Source organism: Lepisosteus platostomus, chromosome 2, assembly GCF_059453375.1.
Source record: "Lepisosteus platostomus isolate fLepPlt1 chromosome 2, fLepPlt1.hap1, whole genome shotgun sequence".
NCBI lineage: Eukaryota > Metazoa > Chordata > Actinopteri > Semionotiformes > Lepisosteidae > Lepisosteus > Lepisosteus platostomus.
The window spans coordinates 56,478,879-56,501,542 of record NC_142612.1 but is presented as its reverse complement, the minus strand read 5'-3'; the positions used below and the strand labels follow the sequence as shown (position 1 = coordinate 56,501,542).

The 22,664-nt window shown below is 42.7% G+C and overlaps 1 protein-coding gene and 1 long non-coding RNA gene across 6 annotated transcripts in view; one reads left to right on the top strand and one right to left on the bottom strand.

Annotated features, from left to right (window-relative positions):
* The window catches only part of lims1 (LIM and senescent cell antigen-like domains 1), a 48,820-nt gene that overhangs the window by 17,761 nt on the left and 8,395 nt on the right, over positions 1-22,664 (bottom strand). The window contains exon 1 of one of the 5 annotated variants that reach the window (XM_088609005.1): positions 18,524-18,809. The exons of 2 other annotated variants lie outside the window; for them this stretch is intronic. Coding sequence is in view for 2 of the 3 variants with exons in the window: in XM_088608996.1 (XP_088465122.1) it covers positions 9,666-9,772 (107 nt within the window). In the remaining variant the exon portion in view is untranslated. Of the gene's footprint in view, positions 1-9,665; positions 10,214-18,523; positions 18,810-22,664 lie in introns of those variants that run through there. 2 more of the 5 variants (XM_088608996.1, XM_088609001.1) reach the window with 2 other exon arrangements.
* LOC148676580 (uncharacterized) lies at positions 1,669-21,910 on the top strand. The gene is made up of 2 exons (XR_015927683.1): positions 1,669-2,147; positions 19,921-21,910. It is a non-coding gene; the product is annotated as an uncharacterized LOC148676580 (long non-coding RNA).

Genomic DNA, 22,664 nt, shown 5'->3' with positions numbered 1-22,664 from the left:
ACTAAGCGTGTCAGGATTTACGAGGTTAGCTACTGGTACATTTCAATCCAACATGACGAGTCTCCTACATGAAGATCTCTTCAACCAAAACAAAATGTTAATACCATCTCCTCAAAACCTACAGTTCAATCGCTTTGAGCCGACAGAACTAAATTTTCACTCATATTTCACTTTCGGACATACAGTACAGTAAGAGACGACGACATTCAACCAACTTAGCTCAACTGGTTGCTAGTATCTAACTGAGGATGTAATCTCAAAACTCTTTTTAGAAGTGAAGATCTGCTGTTCTCATACCTACGCAATACTTCAATGTTAGAATTGTTAAAACAATATTACAATGGTTAACATGTTTAAGACACTGGAACCTGAATCCTCTCCTGAGTTACTTTATAATGAAGGAGAAAGAACTTCTAGGATCACAGCCTTTTAGTTCTTCTTAAACAGATACTCTTCATCTTTCACAGAGGACTTTTAAACAGTAAAAAAATTCTTCCTGTACTCCGGTCTTCTGAATGTTTTCCATCATTCCACAAATAGCCACCCAGGATAGTCTCATCTCCAAACTAGGTACTTGGCACCAGCAGCTGCCGGTGTGTGCGTGTGTTTTTTTAAAGAGGAAGGGAGGGGTGATGGTAGGGGTTGAAATGCCTGCTACTGCCCAGTCAGGAGGGGTTGCCGTGTGCCACTTAGTTACCGGAGCTACCAGGCGGGACGAGCCGTAACCAACAGCTCCCAGGGAAACAAACAGGAAGTTAAAAACCCCACACGTCTGTAAGGGAATGGAAAGGACAGACCACTACCAGCTTGTGGGTACAGGGTGGTGAAAGACCCAAGCACATGTGAGGACTGAATGAGGTGGAAATCACCAACCAGGCCTCTTAGGGCCTTAATGTAACTGAACTGGCAGACAGATCAGGGCTGGACAGGTCAGCACATTGGCACCCTCACACAAAATTAGAGAGGACAGCAAGTGGGCGGAGGAATTATGCATTGCCCTGTTGGCTTTTGATGTGCATATCATAGCCGACTTCCAATTCACTTCAGAGAATGGCTACATTATGTATACGAGAGGACCACACCATACTTCCGTATTCATGTAACAAGAGCTATGTTATATGTGATAATGGGGAGTCACCCAGTACTAAAGTTTCTCCAAAGTGATAATCCATTGCTGCCCACTTCTCTTCCTTTGTGGATGTCTGTGTGGATGTTAACTTTGTATCCTGCTGCGAGCGTAGTCCATTTTTCCATTTCCTCTATACTGTATTAACACTGCACTGGTGAGAAAAACATTGCATATTTTTTTTGCTCTCACTACTCTCCATGATGTACATTACTCTGTTTTCCAGTTTCCAGAGAAATACAAATGCTGTGGAAATGGAAATAAATTTACTTCATCGCTGTGTGGCTGACTGGAGTGGAGTTGAGCAATACAGTGCTGTGTGAAAAATAATTACAACAGTCATCACATAATGTCTTTTTAACAACATTTTTTGCAGGTTATCCAGCTGCAACAAACGTCATTCACATCGCAATGTCCAAATTCTGTTCAGCACACGAAGACAGAATTCAGCCGCTCCTTTCTCCCCATGGCTAAAATCTGGACCATATCATCTGTATTGTTCCACCTTCCAAAATTCTTTCAGCACAATGCAAACCCTTTCAGCTCGGCAGCCATTTCAACGTCAGAACATAGCAAGTAGCTCCTGGACCTTGCAGCTCATAAACTGCCTGAGTGAACTGTAAATATCAGCTGAGCGGAGTGTAAACAAGTCCGCAAACACAGGTTGAGGATCCAATGTCCACTAGTCTTAAGACTGGATGGGAAACAAGCTACCTATAATAAACCACCCACCCACAGCGAAAGCTCCAAGGGGCTCACGCAGTCCTATATATGGCTGTGGCAACTGTCAACACCAGACAAGCTGGCTCTGAGGTGCATTCTCATTTTGGTAATGACTCCATCTGGGACTGCAGACAGAGGGGCGACAGACAGCTGATCACAGAGAGGCTTCCACCCTTCCTCAGCTTTTCTCCAGTGTGAGCTGAAACCCTTCTGCCCCAGGCCAGGGTGAAAGCAGGACCACAGTGCAAGGGACACGCTTCAGCACAACAGAGCCCCGAGCTCGACGCCTCCTGGCCCGGTAAGTAGGCCTTCGTGCCTGTTCATCGTCGTGTTAAACGCGTGCGGATTTGAACAGCTCATGTCCAACAATCGGGCTTCACTCTAGGTCTGCCACCCTCGGATACACGTACGAAACGAGCAGAATTACACCCGCACAAAGAGGGGAAGGTTAACGATGCTCTGTGTGCGATTCAGGAGTTAGGTCCGTGTCCCAAGCGCATATTTCTGCAGCAATATGGTCCTCAGCTGGTGCAATTTCTGTACTAAAGTCACCTCTACAAACCACAGGTTGTTTTCTTGTTTGGAGCTCAGATGTTTGCTTTTACTAGAATGGGTTAAATGGAAAACTATACTTTATGTGTTGTTGGCATGATTAGGTTCTGCAACTGGCCACCCAAACTTCTTTCTCCTGCAGAATCACTGCTGCTCGTCATCACTTTCATCACCGTTTCCCAAGTCACACAAAAATCAATATGGTTATCGCTTATGATGAATGCTTCGCCTCGCTGGGTAGTCTGGTTTTAATATTACTTAATAATCTGTTTGCAGCAACAAAATTAGCTTATATTTTTATCTTGAATAACACGTCAAGACAAAAGTGATTTGTTCATCTGGTGAGAGGTGTTAAGACTGACACTCCCCATAATATCTGTGCGTCATTCCTTTCCTCTTCTCTGTGTTGGAGGGTTTCCCAATCCACACATCTGCCGATTTCGGTTCTAGCTGAGTTCTCAGTCACACAACCGAACCCTTAACTCACTCAGTAACAGGACTAATATGAACTGCATGCCTGTGTTTAAACTTGTAGACATGCTGAATGCTACTTTTTAACTATTAAACAAGTAAAATAAAATCGCAATCTTTGGAGTAGAAAATAAATGTGCAAATATTCAATACTGCAATCAAGCAACACTTTCAATTAGGCAATTAACCTGTAGCAGAGTCCTCCACGACCAGGACTAGAGATCCCTGCCCTAGTAGAAATGAAGAAAAGAACTTCACTGCTAAGTTTCAGCTTCACTGGGAGACTGTTTCCAGAGGCTGGCCACAATGTGCAAGCCAGGCCTACAGAGTCATGCTGGGAATGAAGGCAATATGTTTTCACAATTCAGTCCAGGTCTTCTAAACAATCTGACAAGAAACAGCTGTATGAAAGATCAGGTCGCTGCTGGTCGGAGTACACAAACTCTGAATTGACAAATTCTTACCTGGTCTCGCTGGAAGAAATGATTAGAACCTCAGTGCCCGAATTCTCAGCATTCTTCTGTGTAAGGTCATACTAAGGTGACTGATCTTTAATGAAGAATAAAGAAGTCTGTTGACTTTATAAACTGATGTCATTCTAAAGTAAAGCTACCTTGTAACAGCCCTGATGTGTTTACTGCGGTGTAACCAGTCCCTAACAGATAATGCCACCTGCTGTTTTTAAATTAAAAGCTCCAAATAAACCTATTTAGCTTGAATGTGGTGTACCATACCACCATGCCTACTAAATGTATAAATCAAAACCAATGCAGTACAGGAGTCTAGGAGCTCCTAACTTTGGAACTAGGGTGATCTACAATGTGTACATTTTTCATTACACCTGAATTCTAAAATCACCAGCACTGACACGATGCCTTTAAATTGATCTGCTTGCCTTTTTAGACATTTGGTGTACTTGCTTCATCACTTAGTCCCAAGTTTCAAAAAGACCCCACTCTACAACACTGCTCACCACTTAAGCTGACGGCTACTGACTCCTAAACCGTGCAAAAGAATGTCTTTTTGAGAAGTCACTGGTGATTACAAGAATATAAAACCCTAGGAAAATACTGACAAAAACAGCTGGTGTTCTGGAGGCCCTTTTAATAGCTGACCAGTAAAATGCTTTGTCATTATGAGCAGAGTGACAACACAAAGACTTGTAACTCACTTGTCAATTCCTTGTCTTTTAGTTGTCAAAGCAAACAGTACTGAGAATTAGCAGTAATGATCAGACTGGGACTTAAATGAGCTTTCTATACATTTTACACAGGGCTTTATTTTCTTGACAGATTGCCAGAAAATTTACTTTAAACACATGTTTCCTGAAAAAAACAAACTGGTGTCTCCATAGCTTGCCAGACACAGAGGGCAGCTGGATTGTTTAAAGCTACATGTGCTCCAAGTTTGAGAGATTAATCTGGGTTCAGGCTAAGATTCCTCAACATTTATGCGATGCCAAGGGTTGTTTTTAGAAGACCTAACAAAAGTATGTAACGATACAAAGGAAACTATAGCAGCACGATGAAAAATATAAACAAAACATAAATGTTTAGATATTATTGCAAAACTTCCTGCTTTGTTTTCCTCTAAATGGGTTACTCCACACAAACATCGCCAAACTCTGAATCTGGAATTCATGTGGTCTTCAGAAATCTCCCGGCCTTGAGGCCCAACAGCCCAAAGGGCTCTGTGTGACTTTCTTTTACAGGAGGGAAAAACAGGATGGAAGGAGTAGATATGTGCCCCACAGACTGCTCTGATCACAACAATAAAGAACAACTAACGTCACGTAACCATCTGATCTAGATAAGTGATGCACCGTGGCTTGTGTGGAAAGATAATCAGGTCTGTTTCATTCTTTTCGTTGTGAAAGGCTCTGTTGTTTGAACAGTGCAGCCATGCTTTGTGGTGAAACTCCACACAGAACCTTGATATTTGGTAAATGAAGAGTCACGCAGAAGTATTAAATGCCTCCTTTACGGTTTACAGTTTTAGATATATCCTTAACATGGCTGTAAATTGATCAAATGTTCAGTGGTTTGACTGGAAAACATCTGTACTGAAAACGTGCAACACGGACACTCCAGCCACTGTAAAACACCCAGGAGTTTGAAAGCAACATAGCAAGGCACCTTTGAAACATTAAAAATAAACAACATTCCCTGGCTCTCCTCCAGCACTAGGTATATCATGTAAAACCACCTGAAACACAGGAAATCTGTGGATGGGCAGGACAGAAGTCAAATCTTCACCTCTTCCTACAGCTCTGCCTTCTCGGGCACAGCTAGCTCAGGACAATCGCAATCATTCAGCCCATGTAGCTTGTTTGATTGTTGGCCGATTGCTTCTTGGTCTTGAGCAGGGACAACGACTGGCTCTGGTTTGGAAACGGCCCCAGCAGTGAGCCGAGGGCTCAGCCAGAGCTGGCCGGGTGGCAGACAGGGTGTTGTCAGCAGACTTGCGGAGACAGTCATGATGGTGGCCCGGCAGATAAGAGAGGGACCATTTCCCATGACAATAGGATCGTAGCTCCATGCCACACCTTCTACCCACAGATCAGGGTGAATTTTTTCCACTAGGGAGGGGCACAGCTGTGATTCACAAACACATAGAATAAATAATCCTGAAGCAGCTCTGGCACGGCTCAGAGCATTACCAGCATGACAACACCGACTGGACTCTTCGCTGTTCAAACTGTATCAAGCCCATCTTGTTGCCCTGGTGTATGGAAACTCTACAACAGAAATCTAAGGATGGTACTTCCCCATGCCAATCTAGAACCACAGAAAAAGAGAAAAAAACACACAAAGATTATAAAGGTGCTGTACAATAATAAAAAAAGATCAATATAGTTTATAGAACCAGGAGCACACTCCCTTTACTCCAAAAAGCTTTATTGACACTTGTCAGCCTTTCAGTCCAGATAAAGGCTTGTGTTTGCCAAAACACAAGAGTTAATAGTTAATTTTTTTATTAATAGGGTTCATAAAAAATCTTTAATCGTTTTAAAGAGGAAAGAGTGCGCGTCAGGTAGAATCTAGACTCACGGACCTATCCTTGCTGATCGTACCTAAATGACAGCAAAGGCAGAGGCAAAACATAATGCTCTAACAAGCTGACTGTTTAAGTGGTATTGGCAGACCAGTAGGGGGCGATCTCCCCTCTGGACACAATATCCAAACAATGGCAAAGTATGGAAACCAGCTGTAGGAGGTGACATTCCTTGAGCCAAGGTCTTCACTTTTTCATTAGTAAAGATCTTATAGCACTGTTCAAAAGAGTACAGTAGGTGCATTAACCCCGCAGCCATGACTAAATTCCACTCTCATCCTGAAGACATCTTAAAGTTGCCCCTTAATTCGTTAGGTGAAGCAATCTGCCAGTCCTCTCTTATATGAAAGAACTTGTAACTTGAAACTTGTAAGAACATGAAAAAGTCTATATAAACACATTCATTTTTAATAAATAATAATAAGTCATCACTCTTTCCTAGAAATGTTGTGTAACTGGTAGAGAATGTACACTGTGATGTAACATAACTCAAATATTCTTCCCCCCACTTTAACACATTTGTCCTGAAAGGGAAAGAAGAAAAAAGCCATTGCTCACACTGTTTAGGACACCTCAGCTCTCAGTGCAATGTTTATGTGAGCCCTGTACTCCTAGACACTGTACTGAGAGGAGGGGAGCCCATACACCTCAATCACGCTACAGCAAGTTTCCACGCTGCTTCAGACGTCATGTAACCAACGAAACTCATTTTCACGACACTATCTTGTACCAAATACACACACAAATATGCCCCTGGGCAATCCTCATAGATTTCTGGTCTCCCTCCATACATGTTTTTAACCCATCAACCAGATAACACCGGCTTCTCAATTCCCGTCTTTTAAATCCCACAAATCCCTTCCTTATTATAGCAGCTCCTGTTTTCTTTTTCTTACAGTTTAGTCTGCGTTCCAAGTGGAAATCAATGAACGTCAATATGGTTATGATTACAGGCTGGACGATTTTGCGAAGACTTAACATATCTAAAATATATGATAAATAACATGACATTAGGTACAAAATGTCAGTTTACAGGCAACATTCTTCTATTCCTGCTTGCAACATCTGTGCTTTTGATGGATAGCCTTCTACTGCAGCTGTGGGATGATAAGAGATCCTCTGGCCCTTCTGCTCGTTTGGTAGTTAGTAGCTAAGTGATCAAATGATCTCAGCCGTATCATGAAAGAAGAAACCTTCATTTTAAATACATTTCCATGTATCGTATTGTTCGCTTGTGTGTAAATAGAATCATGGTTAGCACAGTGTGGTATTTCTTGAAAGCCTGCTAATATAACTTATTTCCAAATATTCAAAAAAAGCAGGTTAGCCTTGAGATAGGGGCTGAATATAGTGTAGGAGAGGCCTCTACATATGTGCTGACTTTTAAAAATGGAGAGTAGAATAGAAGAAGCGGATGTGAGCTGCATTTCGGTGGCTCAGATCACAAGTGTCTGAAAAAACAATGTGTTCCAACATTCAAGTGATCAATGTCTCACAAGAGACAGACATCTCAAACAGCCTCTCCTAGCTCTTCTGCAAGGACTGCTACAAACTACTCGTTCACCACCTGCAGGGTGATGGCCAAGAGATAGCCAACTACAGTAGCTAAGCTACCAGCTCTGTCCATGCCTGCTGTCCAAAACACCCAGGCCTGACCACAGGGAGCTGGCTGAAAGTCTTTTAAACACAATTCTTATGCGGAAGGTGGTGGCTGCAGTACCAGGAAATTTGTAACTGCTTTTCATGGTGCAAGGCCGGTGCTCTCAGCAGGGCTCCAGTGCTTGCAGTGGGCTGTGGTCACTAGGATTCTCTTAAACAGACCTCCTGCAGCTCAGAACAGAAAGCCATTTGCAAACACACGTATTGCTCACCATGGCACCTCAGGAACCTTTCACCGGTGAGTCCTTCCCCCACTCTCTGTGGTACCCTGAGGTGTGACCTGGATTCAGTTTGTTACTACATCTTCACCAGCGCCATCAGCGGTGTTGATTGTTCAGGGCTTTTCAAGAACTGGCAAACGTGGAAAACAGGCTCCTGTCTTGTGCTACTTCACCAACAGTTTTATCAAGGTCGATACCATTCTCCAAAATCTAAAAGGCTGGCCATTTAAAATTCTCCCAAAACTGCACTGGCACTATGCACTACAAATCATGTATGGGCCATCATATTGATTCACTGCAGGCAAGTATTTCCTCCGCTGTTAAAATGTCTATACGATTAAACTACTGAGGAGAGTTAACACTAATAGAAGCAAAAACATCTAGATAAAACTCTTTTAAGATCAAGGATCTCAAATACCATTTTCTCCCCAGATGCACTGTTCCCTTTCAGGAAACAGTGTTATTTTAAAAGAGCAGCACCACCCTTATGAACAGAAATTGGCTATACTTTTCCATTTGTGCTGATAATGAAAAGGCCAAAAGAGAAGGAAATGGGTGAGAAAAAAAAACCTTGCAGTTATTGTTTTATAACTCAACACACTGACAAGGCTCTAACCACTGCCCAGAGTGTCTGCATCACCCTGCTCTGTGCTACACAGACACACTTTGGCTACAATATTACAATATTCTGCCAACTAACCCATAAAATAATATATAAATCTTATACTGCTGATAAGAACGTCTTAAACTTCTAAAGTCATGTTTCAAAAACTGAAAAATATCCTAAAGACTAAAAATGTTCTATTTATTCAGCATGTTAAACATATTTCTACAAAATGTTGACAACATTAAAGCTAGTAAGAAACAATATAAATTGTGTCCATAACACAGCTCACAAAATGAATCGCTTTGCTGAAGGAAGACAGGACTACTGTGTGAGAAGAATCTCTCAAGATACTGCCAGAAAACACACGGACACTGCATTTGAAATAACCTCCTGTAAAGAGGGCAATCCTGCCTTTTATTTACAGCCACTATGCCTGCAGTCTGGGTGAGGAATGGTGGATGTTGTGAAAACTTCTCACATCAAGGTCACCCCTGTAGGAATCCTGTACAGTAGCTCAGGCATGCTAATCTCACCAGGACCAGCTCTGCATACTGGTTCACAGGCTGACGGGCCCTAAAGCTCCAGTTCAGTCACAGCCTGGCTGGGCTTCAAACACTCAGTCCTCTTACCACACTGTTAGTGGACTTTATTTCAGAGGATGTGATTTCACAGTACCAGGGTCCATTAATCCAGACCTGCATTATCTTTGGATAATAAAAGGAGAACTTCATTACGCTTACCAAACACTCTTGTACAGTGAACAAAAAATGTCCAGAAGTCAGAAAGAACGATAAAGCAAAGTTATGGTCTTTCTGCTGTGCTAAATTTGTCTGCCATTCACGCTGGCCAAAACAGAAGAATAATAAAAGTAACTGACTGTAAAGTGACTGTAATTGTTAATCATTCACAAAGAATAAAGGAAACTGGTAGGCTTCATGCGCCTTTATAAGAGGTGTACAGTATTAGTAAAGGGTGCTGCTTTTCATACAAAACTACCGGCACACAACTATGGTCCTGTCTAGACCTAGCTCTCTGGGACACAGATTTTCTTCTTCAAAAGGCAAAGAGCAGACAAGACACTTTGCTCACAATGGCAATATAGAAGAAGCTAAGGGTGAAATGAAACAAGCTCTACAGTGAAATCACCTCTTCCATATCGCCCAAGACCCACAACACACCCGGGTTTCAGCATCCGCGGCTCTCCGTGGCAACACGCACGGACACGGCCCTCCCCGGCCCCTGTCCCCCTCACCTGAGCGTGTCCTTCGGAAAGCTGCCCAGTCCAAAGCTGTCGGGGCGCTCCTGCCTCCTCCTGTACAAGTCCGAATTGGACAGCTCCTTCAGCCTCAGAGCACTCATTTTCCGAATCCGGTAACTTCAAGCTCCGCTGCTCTGTAAAGACCCTTCACCGGGACCAGGACTCCGGAAAACCCGCAGGAAAACACCAGAAAACTGGCTCTTCCCACAGCCCCTTGCAGGCAGTATACGATACGATCCACCCGCCAGCCAGCCAGCCGGAGCGGCTCACACCTGAACTGAGGAGCTCAGAGCTGCAGTCCTTCCCCCGCTCCCAGCAGCAGACTGCCGCATTCCAGCCTCCAGTTTCCCCCCTCCGGGGCACACACCCCGCCGACCGACACGCGGATGGGAGTGACCGGCTGCCTGCACACCTAGGAGCTCCCCGCCTCCCCGGCACATTCGGAGGGCTGGCCCTGTCTCTGTGGAATGCAGGTACGAGAGGCTGTCCTGAACAGCAGTCAGCCAGCCCGGGGCCACAGGAGAAACAAACAAGCCCGTTCACCTACCCCCCCGCCTTCCACTGGCAATGTCAGCATGGAAAAGCGAGGTGGAAGCAAACTGGGTGTTCCCTCTGATAGCCTATCTGTGTCACCCTCGTGCTGGCAGATGGGAGGGGGGAGCAACTGCTATGATCAATACAGCAGGGACACTGGCCTTCCCATGAGTTGAACTTCATCTTATCCTGCCACTGTTTTTCCAACCCTGAAAGGCCGTCACGGAAGAAGGCGTTCAAAAATGGAACCAAGTCACACAAACGCAATACGATCTACAGACTTGAACAAGCAATTTCCCGTTTTGCATTCTGCAGTTTTCAGGGAGCTCCAAAGACATTTGCATTCCCCCCCCCCAGTTTCCAAACAGTGGAGTCCTTCTAGCGCCTCAGACCAGATCTGTCCAGCAGTATGCTGTGCAACCCCAGGCACTCGGGAGCACTTTGCCTTTTAAATTGTCTCCATCGCCTTGCAGGATGTTAAGAATGTATCCATTATCCTACAGGTTAGTGAGAAAACCTAGATTAGAAATCACAGTACTGTGAAAGTTGACCTGTGAAAGAAACTTTCAAGACCCTAAAAGTCTTCTTGCACTTCTGCCACACATTCTTCAGCAGTGCATATCTTCAAGATCACACCTGAAAGACAGCGAGGACTTCAGGGCAGCACAGTCGATTCAGCACAGACGTCAAGCGGAATACAAAGCAAGGTACAGGAAATGTACACATCAAGCAGCACTTCACACGGCCTGGTCGGTAGTGTCTGAGCTGGATGGAGGTGCGCCGTATGGAGCTGAGGAAATAAGACTACTGAGAAACAGCAAAATGTATTACAGAAATCCTTTCTCTATTGTGAAACACATTCAACATGACTGAAGTTATCTCCCCCTGCTTAAGAGTCTGAAGTGCACAAAAGTGTAGAAACCAGACGTGTCTCTCTTTCAGAGGACATACATTTTGAAGATGCGGGGCGAGTTTGAAAACTTATTTTTGTTCAACGGACAGTTGCCGCCAAGCATGACAAGGAAATGGTACAAAGTGCCCAGAACAGCTGAGCCACAGGAACAGAAGTAGATCATTCCGAAACTTGGCATGGAATGGGAGAGCTGAGAGAGAACACTATAGTCCCTAGCTACAAGAACAGACAACCAGTAAGAAAATTCCGCATGCTCTTTGTGCACATTCATGCCCGTATTGTCCTCTCTTTGTCAATAGTTAGCTGCTACTGCAAAGTACATAGTAACAAGATAAAGAGCCTGGCAACCAGCTAAGCAGGAACATGATTTATAATCTGTCAGGCAATAATGTTTTTTTTTGGAGGGGTTGGGGGGTTATAATTTGCCAGCTTTTAGGCAAACCTAGATGCAGACACCACTTTTAAAACACTATTTGCACAGAATGGGGAAAATCACTGCAATATAAACAGCTAGTTTGAAACAGAAAAGTAATCAAAACCCATCCCCTACATGTCAAATAAATCCTTGCAGGGTTCTGATGTTTATTTAAGAGCAAGACGTGGGTATGAATTATGGGTAGGAGGCTGGAACCGTGGGTAATTTATGTACATGAAACAGAATCTGGCTAGTGTATCTAGATGCATGATCCAACTATGACTAAAGTTTATTTCTACACTCCTAATGATGAAGACCAAACAGAGGCACAACTTAACAACAAACAGAAGCACAGATACAAGCCATGGCACCTCCACACTGATTGGACAGTATTCTTTCTGAATACAAAAGCGCCGAGCAGTAACGCTAAGGGCGTTAGTGCTTTCAAGAACAATGTGCCCCTTGGTCATGAATCTGAGCAGTTCGTGACTGCAGTGTGCTCACTGTGTGGTGAGACATAGCGACGTGGCAGACAGGAACTGCTGTCGGCTAACGTGCCTGGAGAAATCCCACCCCCCTGGGAGGAGTGGGGGGGTATCTGCGGGGAGCCCCAGCACCTGTCCAGACCTGCCACATTCCAGCACAGGAGCAGGCCCATGAGCAAGGCAAAGGCAGGGGAGGAGAAGCACAAAATTCAAACAGGTACTTCAATTCAAAATTTAAACAGTACTTCAACCCACATCTGGAGGTACACCAGAAGTCACTTGCACAAGCTGACTCAGCCAACACCTACCCCAGTGTGTATAATTACTACTCTGGCTCAGCAAGCTGGAGTGTATGAAGTTAAAGATCTAAAATGTAAACAGTCAGGAAGAGAAATGCAAACCTGCTGTTTAGCGTTTTTCACACCTGGTCAACAGGTCACCATTCTGCAAGCTGTGCTCTCAAATACCAAACTGAACTTAGTGAAGCAACTAGCTTATTTGGCCCTCTGTGACCCTTAAACTGAGGAACCACAGAACGGAGGTATTTTAAGTATTTCATGTACTGGATAGGAAATGGAAACAGGAAAACACTCAAACACAAACACATTCATTCAGGTAAGGGAACAATTAATTAAATGTGACCCAAGATGGTTAGCCAATATTTTGATTCCAACAAATTCCTACAGAAATTCCAACAGAAATGTTATTTCAGAGGTACAGCTCTCTCTTTTTAAGGAAAACCATACATGGTCTCGGGTACCTAGCTAAAAACAGACATTCCTTTCAGTAGGACACAGATACAGTACCCGTGTTAAGTAATACAGCTGATCGATGCAACTCGGAGACCCTCAGCTCTACAGCAGGCTGGGCAGGGGTACACTCTCAGGTCAAAGGTTAGAGTTCACTAAACTTAGTGGCTAAACTGGGATGCCAGCTCAAGACCTCTGTGCTTATTTCAAATCAAATTGCATTTCTCAGTTTCCTAACAGTTGAGCTTATTTACCACAGCTTTGTAAGATCTATTTGTGAAGAAACCTGCTGAATATCTCCCTGTAATTGCAATACAAGCTAGTGGCTGTCTACACAGTTAACATTTTATTAGTTTATAGTGTGCAATTCCTATAATGGATAACCCAAAATTACCTGTACTAACAGCACCCATAACTGTGCATCACTCCTTTTTAAGAAGAATATGGAAGTAAGAGCCATGTGTTTACATCAGACAATAACGGTTGGACCAAAGAATAACTATTTTATGGATTGGAACTAGAAAGAAACCCATAATACACATCTGCCAAGTGTCAATCAGATACAATCCAGGTAAAATTAGCATGCATGCACTCAAGTGTTTAAATAAACTTTAATAAAATGAGTTTCAGTTGCACATTAAACACTCAATACTTTTTAGGATTAGTGGAATGTAATGTAAAAAGTTAGTTAATTCACCTCCACTGAAATATGATGGATGACTTGATTTTTAAACTTAATTGTTTGAACTCATTTAAACGTGGAAACTATTTTAAAATAAAACTTAAAATTGATAATTTTTCACTTAACTTATTTTTTCAGAGAGAAACAGTAACTAAAACAATTTCCGACTTAAATGATAAAAACAACACTGAATTATCTTAATCCTTGCCACCACACAGGCGCCCCCTTGTGTTGCCGAAAGCTTACTGCAACCCAAAACCAACAGCTGCGAGCTGCTCTTGCATCACCGATGAAGTTGGAAGAGAGCTGCATCACCCAGCTGCTTTCAAACACCGAGTCAAGGTGTTTTCTTGAAATCTATACGCCCACCATTCAGCATTAGATTAAAATTACGAGGCGCTTTCATCGAGGGTGTAAGGGAATGAGGGAGGGGTTGATCGAGGAACGGCAAGGATAATAAGTAAGGGAGGTGAAGAGAGCAAGACAGAAGAGATGGGAATATAACATAGTCAGTCAGAGAGCTGGAGGAAGGTTTGAACCTTGAACCTTTGTGATTACTTTTGGTTTCTGTTGGAAATATTGGTGTTATCATAGGAAGTAAAAGAGGGAACTACTGGCAAACTATGTGTCCCATTTGGTAGTTAGCAGGTAACTGATCTGAGGGTCCCATCCAGCTGTATCTTAAAATTAAGCCCTGAAGTCCCGAGATTAAGCCTTCGGCTTTAACCACTCAGTTGAGCAGCTTGTTCCATACTCCCGCAATCCTTTGGGTAAAGGACCGCATCCTGTTCTTGGTTTTAGATGTGTGCCCAGATTGTGCCCAGTAACTTCCTGTTTTCATTCCATCTGACCTCTCACTTTCACAGTCTAATGTTTTAAAAGCGTTACAGCAATCCCTCCAGTTAGGCACCAATGTTTTACAGGCAACTCTACCCTTAATGCCTTCAGACATCTTTGGTCTTATGAAAATTCCGAGTTTAACTCAATACCGGAACAGTAAAGACTAAAAACGACAGTGTCAGACTACAGAGAACAGAGAAATGTTTTAAGCCCACTCATGGCCACTACGAAAAAATAATATTTATAACAGTGGATCTGTTGACCATTACTGGTGTTGTTATCCTTTTTAACAGAAGTATGACTTCCATTACAGGCTTCAATTTGACTTTTTTGAAAAGGTTAAAAAACTACTGAAAGTTCCTTTGTTTAAAATGCCCCCTGCTGTTACATCACAGTACTGCACAGGGATGGGAATTTCAAATTATTACGTATCCTAGTCCTCTCCCATCCAACCCCCACAGTGGTGCTTTCCTACCCTTTTCTAACCCCTAAATGAAGGATAAGTCACAAACAGCTACAGGGGAGCCCCGCAGAAAAAGCCAGCAGCAGCTCCCCAAGACACCACATATTACCACCACTCCAAAAATCCAGACACTCAACTTGTAAATGTACAGCTTCTAACGGCACAACATGCCGCGGATATGGAGAATGTAAATAAACCTGAAGTCCAATGAAACATACATACGTGTATTTAAAATACATCAGAGCAACATTTTTGCACCACAGTAGTAATAGAGATTTCTACACATTCTGATTTCAGAGGATCCCCCCAAAAAAAAGTTGCTGTTAATCTCAGAACAACAACAAGATCACCATTTGCACATGTTCAGGGAAAACGTGACTGTGGAGCCTGATAGTTCTTCCAGCAGCTAACAAACACTCACAGACTGGCACAATGAATTCAGACAGTTCGTACACCTGCTATCAGCGATCCCAGCTGTCAACTTAGCAACCCTAAGGTGTCTGTATAAAAGATCTCAAACGTATGTGCTGTATGTCATTTCAGAAGCCTGACGGGGTCAGACACACAGCTGTGTGGTATTTTCCCAGATTCCCCAGACGATATATTCTTCTGTAGCCAATAGCAGCCTTAGGAAATGAAATGTCCCGCCTTGTCCATCATGCTTGTGGCTGTAGCTTATTAGCGAACTCCGTTTCACATTTAAAAAACACAGCAAAGATTTTCAGTTCTTCAAATGAGCCAATATTTCCTATGTGCGCATGCAGGAGGGAGGTGGAACATCTTACAAGAGTCATGCCCCAATCGGTATCGACAGCACAGCCGTGAAAACTGTCAGTTGCTTCAGGTTCCTCAGTAGGCAGATCTCCACTGACTTGGCTTGGTCTCCCAACACTGCAGCCAGTGTGAAAAAGGCACAACAGCGTAAGTCTGCAGTGCACTTTCTGCGGTGCTTAAAGAAATGCAATTTGTGGAAGCAGTTCCTCATTAACTTTTACCACAGCACCATAGAAAGTGTCCGCAATGGTGGCATCACAGTGTGGTACAGCAGTACTACCATGCATGACAGAGATACACTAAAGAGAGTTGTGGCAACGGCACAGAGGACTACAAGATGTGAGATTAATATAATCTGTTCTCACAATAAAGCCCAATCCGTCATTCAGGATCCCAGCCATCCAGGACACAAACTGTTCTCCCCCCTACCCTCTGGCAAGCGGTACCGCACTGCTAAAAGCAAGGACCACTAGACTCAAGAACAGTTTCTATCCCACTGCGGTACGCTTCCTCAGCAGCTTACTGCAATGCCTCAGACTCGATACACATCTGCACTATGCTTTTTTTGCATGGTCTACACTGTTTTTTTCTCACTACTGCATATGAATTGTCCCAAAACATATTTATTGTTCCTGTTGTTATCATTTATTTTCATAATGTACTGTCTACATTGTGTGATGTGGTCTGTTGTACTGTGTAAGTCCAAAGAGATAAGCGCGACTAAGAATTCCAGTGTACGTCTACATATGACAATGAACATCTATGCGTTTATCTAAGTATTATTTGCTGTATTCAGGCCTACCCCTAGTACTGCACACTAATTGCACTGACATGCAGTGTCACTAATACCAGTGATACCATATAATACCACCAGGTTTTATATGAAACCTATAAATCAATGAGCAAATACTAATAAAAACAAATTTAGCAAACAACTGATTCAAATGAAGTCATTCCAAGTCCAGGAAGGAATGAAAACCAACAGACCTAGTGACTCTCCAGGGTCAGAAGTGAAGATCAGCTGACTATCTGAACAGATTTTAAATTCTCTTTTCTGAAGACAAGATTAAAAAAAAACTAATTTTCTCAAGTCAGCAGATGGAACAATCTGGTTGCCTCAGAAGCTGCACTGGATGATTATAGCAGAAAACGTATACAAAATCAATTCCCCTGGGGCTCTATTTACATAGATTTATCCCCCCTCCCAATGGGTTTTGTAACTGTCCACAAATGTGGATTAGAAAAAAAAAGAAGCACTTCTCACTGCCTAAGAAAAGTGACCAACAGGAAGCGAGATCCCTTAATAGCCAAGGGGAGGCGATCTTTGACCAGAGTTATGCATTCCCATGCTCCTCTGCCAACAACATCCTGACACAGAGCTAAGGAGCTTCCCATTCAAGGAATCCCATTCAAGAGCTCTCCAGTGTCAAACACTGCTAAATACAGCCACTGTCTGTCTCATTACAATAGCCGCCTCTTGCTTTAGAAGGCAACGGCTGCTTATGACACTGTGCTGTAAAAGACATGCATGAATATCATGGAGGCACAATACACAACGGGCAGCTCCCAGACCAACCTGCTCATATCACCCTGAAAGAAGCCCATTGAGTTACACACAGCGTTCATTGACATTGCTTTGTACTCAGTAAAACACCATGCAATCCTTGTTTTTCTTTTAATGGTTTCTAACATAGCTTCAAACAACAGTGCTTTGGCCTCATGCTTTTGGTCTCTCCAGCTTCAGAGCTGTTAAGAACCCTTAAAGATCTCTGCTGCTGAACTCCAGTGGTGTGCAAGACTGAACTCTGATGATACCTGAGGTTCAGAATGTCACTGCAGAGCCAAAAAAGCGATCAGCACAAAGATAATCAACCCCATACAGTACAGCCAAGAATGCCTTTCAAGGGCTACAGTAATTGTTTATAAACAAATGTAAAACATTTAACTTTTTAAAACAATCTTTACAAAATTAAATGGGCTTTGAATTGACTACATACACACAATTAAAATTAAAAATTCTAAAAACACATTTTAGTTTCTTCAATGATTTTGCAACTATCCACCCATGCGAAGAAAGAGGCAGTTTTCACTGCCTAGAACACAAACGTTCGCATTCCCTTGTCATAATGAATCTGAAACCGTGAACTCGGAGACCTGGTTTATCATTGTGCTGTGTTCCGATGATGAACAGAACAATTTGGTTTCCTGGCAAGAAGTCTGAGAGAGCAGATGACAGTGGGTGTGGCACTATGCCTCTACAGATACTTGAGCTAAACTACATCAAAGTCTATTAAACTAAAAGCATCTAACAAAAGTGTAAATACAAGTAGTTTCTTGGTACAGAGGGAAATCTTCCTTAGACTGGCTCTCTCTGAGCTAATCATGATCTGACGGTATTTGCTTGGTGGTAGTTATTGCCATGGGCAACAGAACATTTTACTGATACGAAAGATGACTTCCTGGATCGGCACAAAAAATAAACAAAGAGGAAGCTGAGAGAAGGCAGGGTTGTATGCTTTGGTGATCCCTCTATATTGCTACGCTGGGCAGCAGCTCTGACTGTCCTCACACAGTGCCTCTCTGCAATAGTGCCAGACAGGCAGGGGCTTCACAGGGCTGTCCAAACATCATGGTCACGAAACAGGGGTGCAACGAACACCGTACCTACAGGAAACCGTCTACGGTTTCTGACAATTGTGTGTAGACATGCATGGAAAAACAAATTCAACAGTAAATATATAAGCATTTTGTAAGATTTTCTTTGCTCTGTGCAAAAAAAATCAAGTACAAAGAAGCAAATTACAATTGTCATTACCAACCCCCTTATCCTTAAAATTCGGTTTTGAAGTCCCATCTTGCAAGGCTTAATGTGATCAAACCATCCTGCTGTGAGCACATTTATTTCTGAAGCTCAAATCAGCCCATGAGAAAAGTGAATCCCCTCTTAAGCAAAAACAAATAACACTCCAAAAAAATTAAGAAGCAACTGTTGCTAACCTTGTTCCTTGGAAGCCCGACTCACAAAGCTGGATCTCCTTGCACTGCCGTTTCTTTCAGAGTTAAGCATACCCAGTCTTAAGAGACCCTAACCACATCCGGAGTCCAGCCAAGTCACATCCTGATACATCTGCCCTCCACTGACTCGCACAGAGAGGTCACCATGCAGTGCTGCAGCTACTCGCTCGCTTGCACAGAGCTGAAATAAACCCTTTCACAATCTACACGCCTCTTTTTCTCTGCCTACGGACGCCCATGTGCACTGGGAAGGGACCCTCTTCTGGTTTTTCGAGGGCTCCTTTAAAACTCTGGAATCTTTTATCGTACTACGCACTTACTTCCTTTGGCTCTGCACATCCTAATTTGGTGGTTGTTTCATGAGATGTATGACTGCAGCTTAACGATACTGCGCAGAATATCTCCTAGAGTCACTTCCGCTGCAGCCGACCTGTCTAAGTTTTGAAGTTTAGTTTACTTCAGATGAGATCACTCTCTGCTTTTGCAGGCCTGAAACCACAAATGCTCTCTGAAATAGATTCTCTCCTGGGTCTCTGAAACATGCCCACCTTCAGCATTCGGTTTCTTTGGTCCTGTCAGAAGCACTTCACAAAAACACTGCTTAACGAGGGGGTGTGAAGACATCCTCATTATCCATGTTGACTCTGCTGAGACTGTTACATTTGATTTGCCCAAAATGGCAAGACTTTTCTATATCTCCAATGTTCTGAAGATTGTAAGCTATTATGGGTGTGGTTGCAAATAGATTTAACAACTGTAGGAATTTATACAAACACTATTTTGTTTGTATTTTATTTTATTATGAATAGTGTTTGCAAAAGAAGATGAGAGGCCAATATTAGCTCTTTAGTATTTAATATTATGATTTTATCGGTTATTGATCAGAGGATCTCCAGCATTCATTTCCTAAAAGATGCCAGGGTATGAACTGAAACAACATGGTTGTGTAGTTTGTTCCACACCTTCCCATCCCTCTGCATAAAGGATATCCCCTTGTACTATATTTTAAATGCACTTAGTTTGGAAAGTGGAAATTTTTTTCTTAGGTTCACACTCTTTTTTAATTCTGAAGAGGTTTAGGTTCTCTCATTCTCTGCTCTGTTCAATTTTTTTTTTTTAAATCAATCATTTAACCTGTTAGTATTGGATATTCCTTTGAGCACGGGAATTATGAATTCATCCGGTCACTTCTCTCTGAATTGACTGCAGAACAGCAATACGTTTTTGGTAGTTTGGCGACATAAATGGCATAGAATATTCTAAACAAAGTCTTATTAATCCTTGTACAACTAACATAACAGCCATTATTTAGGTTCTACGCCTCTAATTTTAAATCCCGTCTCTTCTTCCCTTTTTTACTGCTTCCCCACACTGTCTAGAGGATGGAAATTATGCACTGACATCACTAGATCAGAAGAGAAAGAAGCAGCCACTAATGATGATCCACGCAATTTTCCAAGAAGACCGAGTCACCCACCACACACTCGGCCTAAGGAGTGGTTTATGATGTCAGTTCAGCGGAATTCTGGAGTTCCACTCCATGTGCCCCAGTTATCCCACACATTCCACTGCCCCTCCAACCCCCCCGCTGGGATCATCCCAGAAGTGCTCGTCACAGTAGAGATTCAGCAGGCTGAAGAAGTGTACAGGCACAGCAGCCACAAACTCAGTTCCTGGGGTTTGTAGTTCCTTCTCAAATGTGTTCTAATCATTTTTAGACATATTTAGGATTAACAAGCCTTTTGTACACTGATGGCCCAGAGATAACATTCTTAAAAGGTACAGGTAATCTATAAAACACCACAAACTCTGGTTGGAAGTATTACATTCATGCTGTTAATTAAATAATTATACTATGTAAATGAGTGCCTGGATGGCCCTCCAGCAATTAGTCTGAGATCCCTACACTAGGTTAATCACTGAGACACAGTTTTCTTAAGGTAACAACTATGCTGATATAAAAGGAGCAGGCAAAACTTGTCCTGGACAGTCAGTGCGTCTGTAAGCTTTCATTTCAATCCAGCCCTTAAATACCTAAATCTGCTTATTACTGGCTTCATCAGAACAACACCCCCTCAGTCAGGCACGGGTGTTTAACAGAATCCTCATAGATACACCAGTCCTTAAATTCCCAGACTGGGCAGCCCTGTTTCAGGAGGATGAGACGGGAGTGTTATTGCACAACAAAACCAAATATTGCTGCATCGTTCCTCATCAAGCAAGAACAAGCCTATAGATAGCACCAGAGTAGAACTCTGAGTGGGAACTGAGCATGTGATGAGCAAACCGAAGTTAATTCACAGCCAGTGGAAGCATTACTTCCATCATGTTTATGTCAATGCCTGACCCCATTCACCCACTAGCAAAGCCTAGTTGCTTTGATCCTTTAATTAAGCCTATTGTGCAAATGTGAGCCACAACATGAGACTACAATGTTATCCCACCGGCCCATTGCAGAACACAGACACAAGCAACGCTGTGAGAACATGCAAACTCCACACAGAGGGTGATCATGTCTACTATCAAAACCAGAAACCAAGATCTTTGGAAGAGCAGTGCTACCCACCACACCACCAAGGCTCCCAGCATGCGATTCTAGCTGCCAATTACTACAATTATTTACAGCTGCACAGACATGACATTGCCAATTAACCCACCAGTATATCTCTGGACTCGAGGAGGAAACCAGAGCACCCACAGGAAACCCATGCGAACATGGGGACAACATACAAACTCCACACAGGAATGAAACCCTGAGCCTAGCACTGTGAGGCAGCCATGCTAACCACTGTGCCTCTGTCGAAATTATAACCTTATAATATCCAAGATACAGCTATTTTATGGAAGTTAAAATCATTTTAAACGTGAAATCCATCAATGCATGATGAAGCTGGTTTCAAAACAGAAATCACTGACACACATCTCGCAGGGACTCCAAAGATTTACATATGTACAGCACCAGCCACTATGGAAAAAAAAAAGCTTTTAAACACAAAAAACATTATTATCTATGTTGCCAGTTACAGATTTACTTAAAGCCATTAGATAAGCAGACTAATATTCACCAAGTATTTGAGGGGCTTATCCTTGAAAAATATTCATTTTAGTGTGATGCTAGTTACCTAAAAAGGCTGTTTCGTGCCTAAAAAAAACAGCCCAGCACATTCCTCCCACTCCCACAGCACACATCCCTCCACATGCATGATGTCCGAGGGGCCTCTCTCAGGGCACAAAAAGAACTCCGTCACCACTAGAGGGAGACAGTCCACCTACGTCTACAGAAGGACCGCCCTCTGTAACTATGCTTAATACAACCTGTTACCAAAATAAGGATATACAACCTTTCTACAAAATTCAAATAAAAAAGTGACAAAATGTCTTATTAGGCTCCTTGCACAGATGATACATTTCACAAATACCGTAAAAAGAGGAACAGAATAGAGTTGTATGCAAACTGCTTAATTTGTTCCAATACCTTAAAAAGCAATGCAAGGCCGTCAGTGGTGAGTGAGAAGCCTGGAGCACAGTTCCTGGAATACTATCATAGCTCGATTAAGAGCTGGGCAAGAGAAGCAGTCTGCATAAATAATTCACCAGCATGGATAAGAACAGCCAAATTATTTGCCAACACAGCTATCCAGAGCTGCAATTTTAAATGCTGAACAGCCACGATTTTCCAAAAAATGACAAGACAGCCAAGCAGAAGACTATAAAATTGCTGGGTTGCGTTCCGAATCTGTTAAGTCAGCAGAGTGTCCCCAACAATATCATTACAGGATTTATGCTCTATGCTGTAGCCAAGGCCACAACATACAAACCTCTAATGGCCTGGGACAGGAGTACAAAAATGAAACTTAAGAACTAATATTATACTAGCACTGAACTATCTAGATTTGAGACCGTTTTCCATGATTTCCAGCTCTTTTCCCTTCAGAAAAGGAAAAGACGCACAGATTTGAAAACACAAGATTTTAATCCACTCCGAGTTTGCAGTTTGCATAACAAGAAAAGATTTAATGCATACCACACTCATTTTCTTATGTAACACATTGGTCATAATTCACTTTAAAGCTGAGAAGCAGCAGTCTTTTGCGATCTCAGTAAAGACCAACAATGTGCTCAC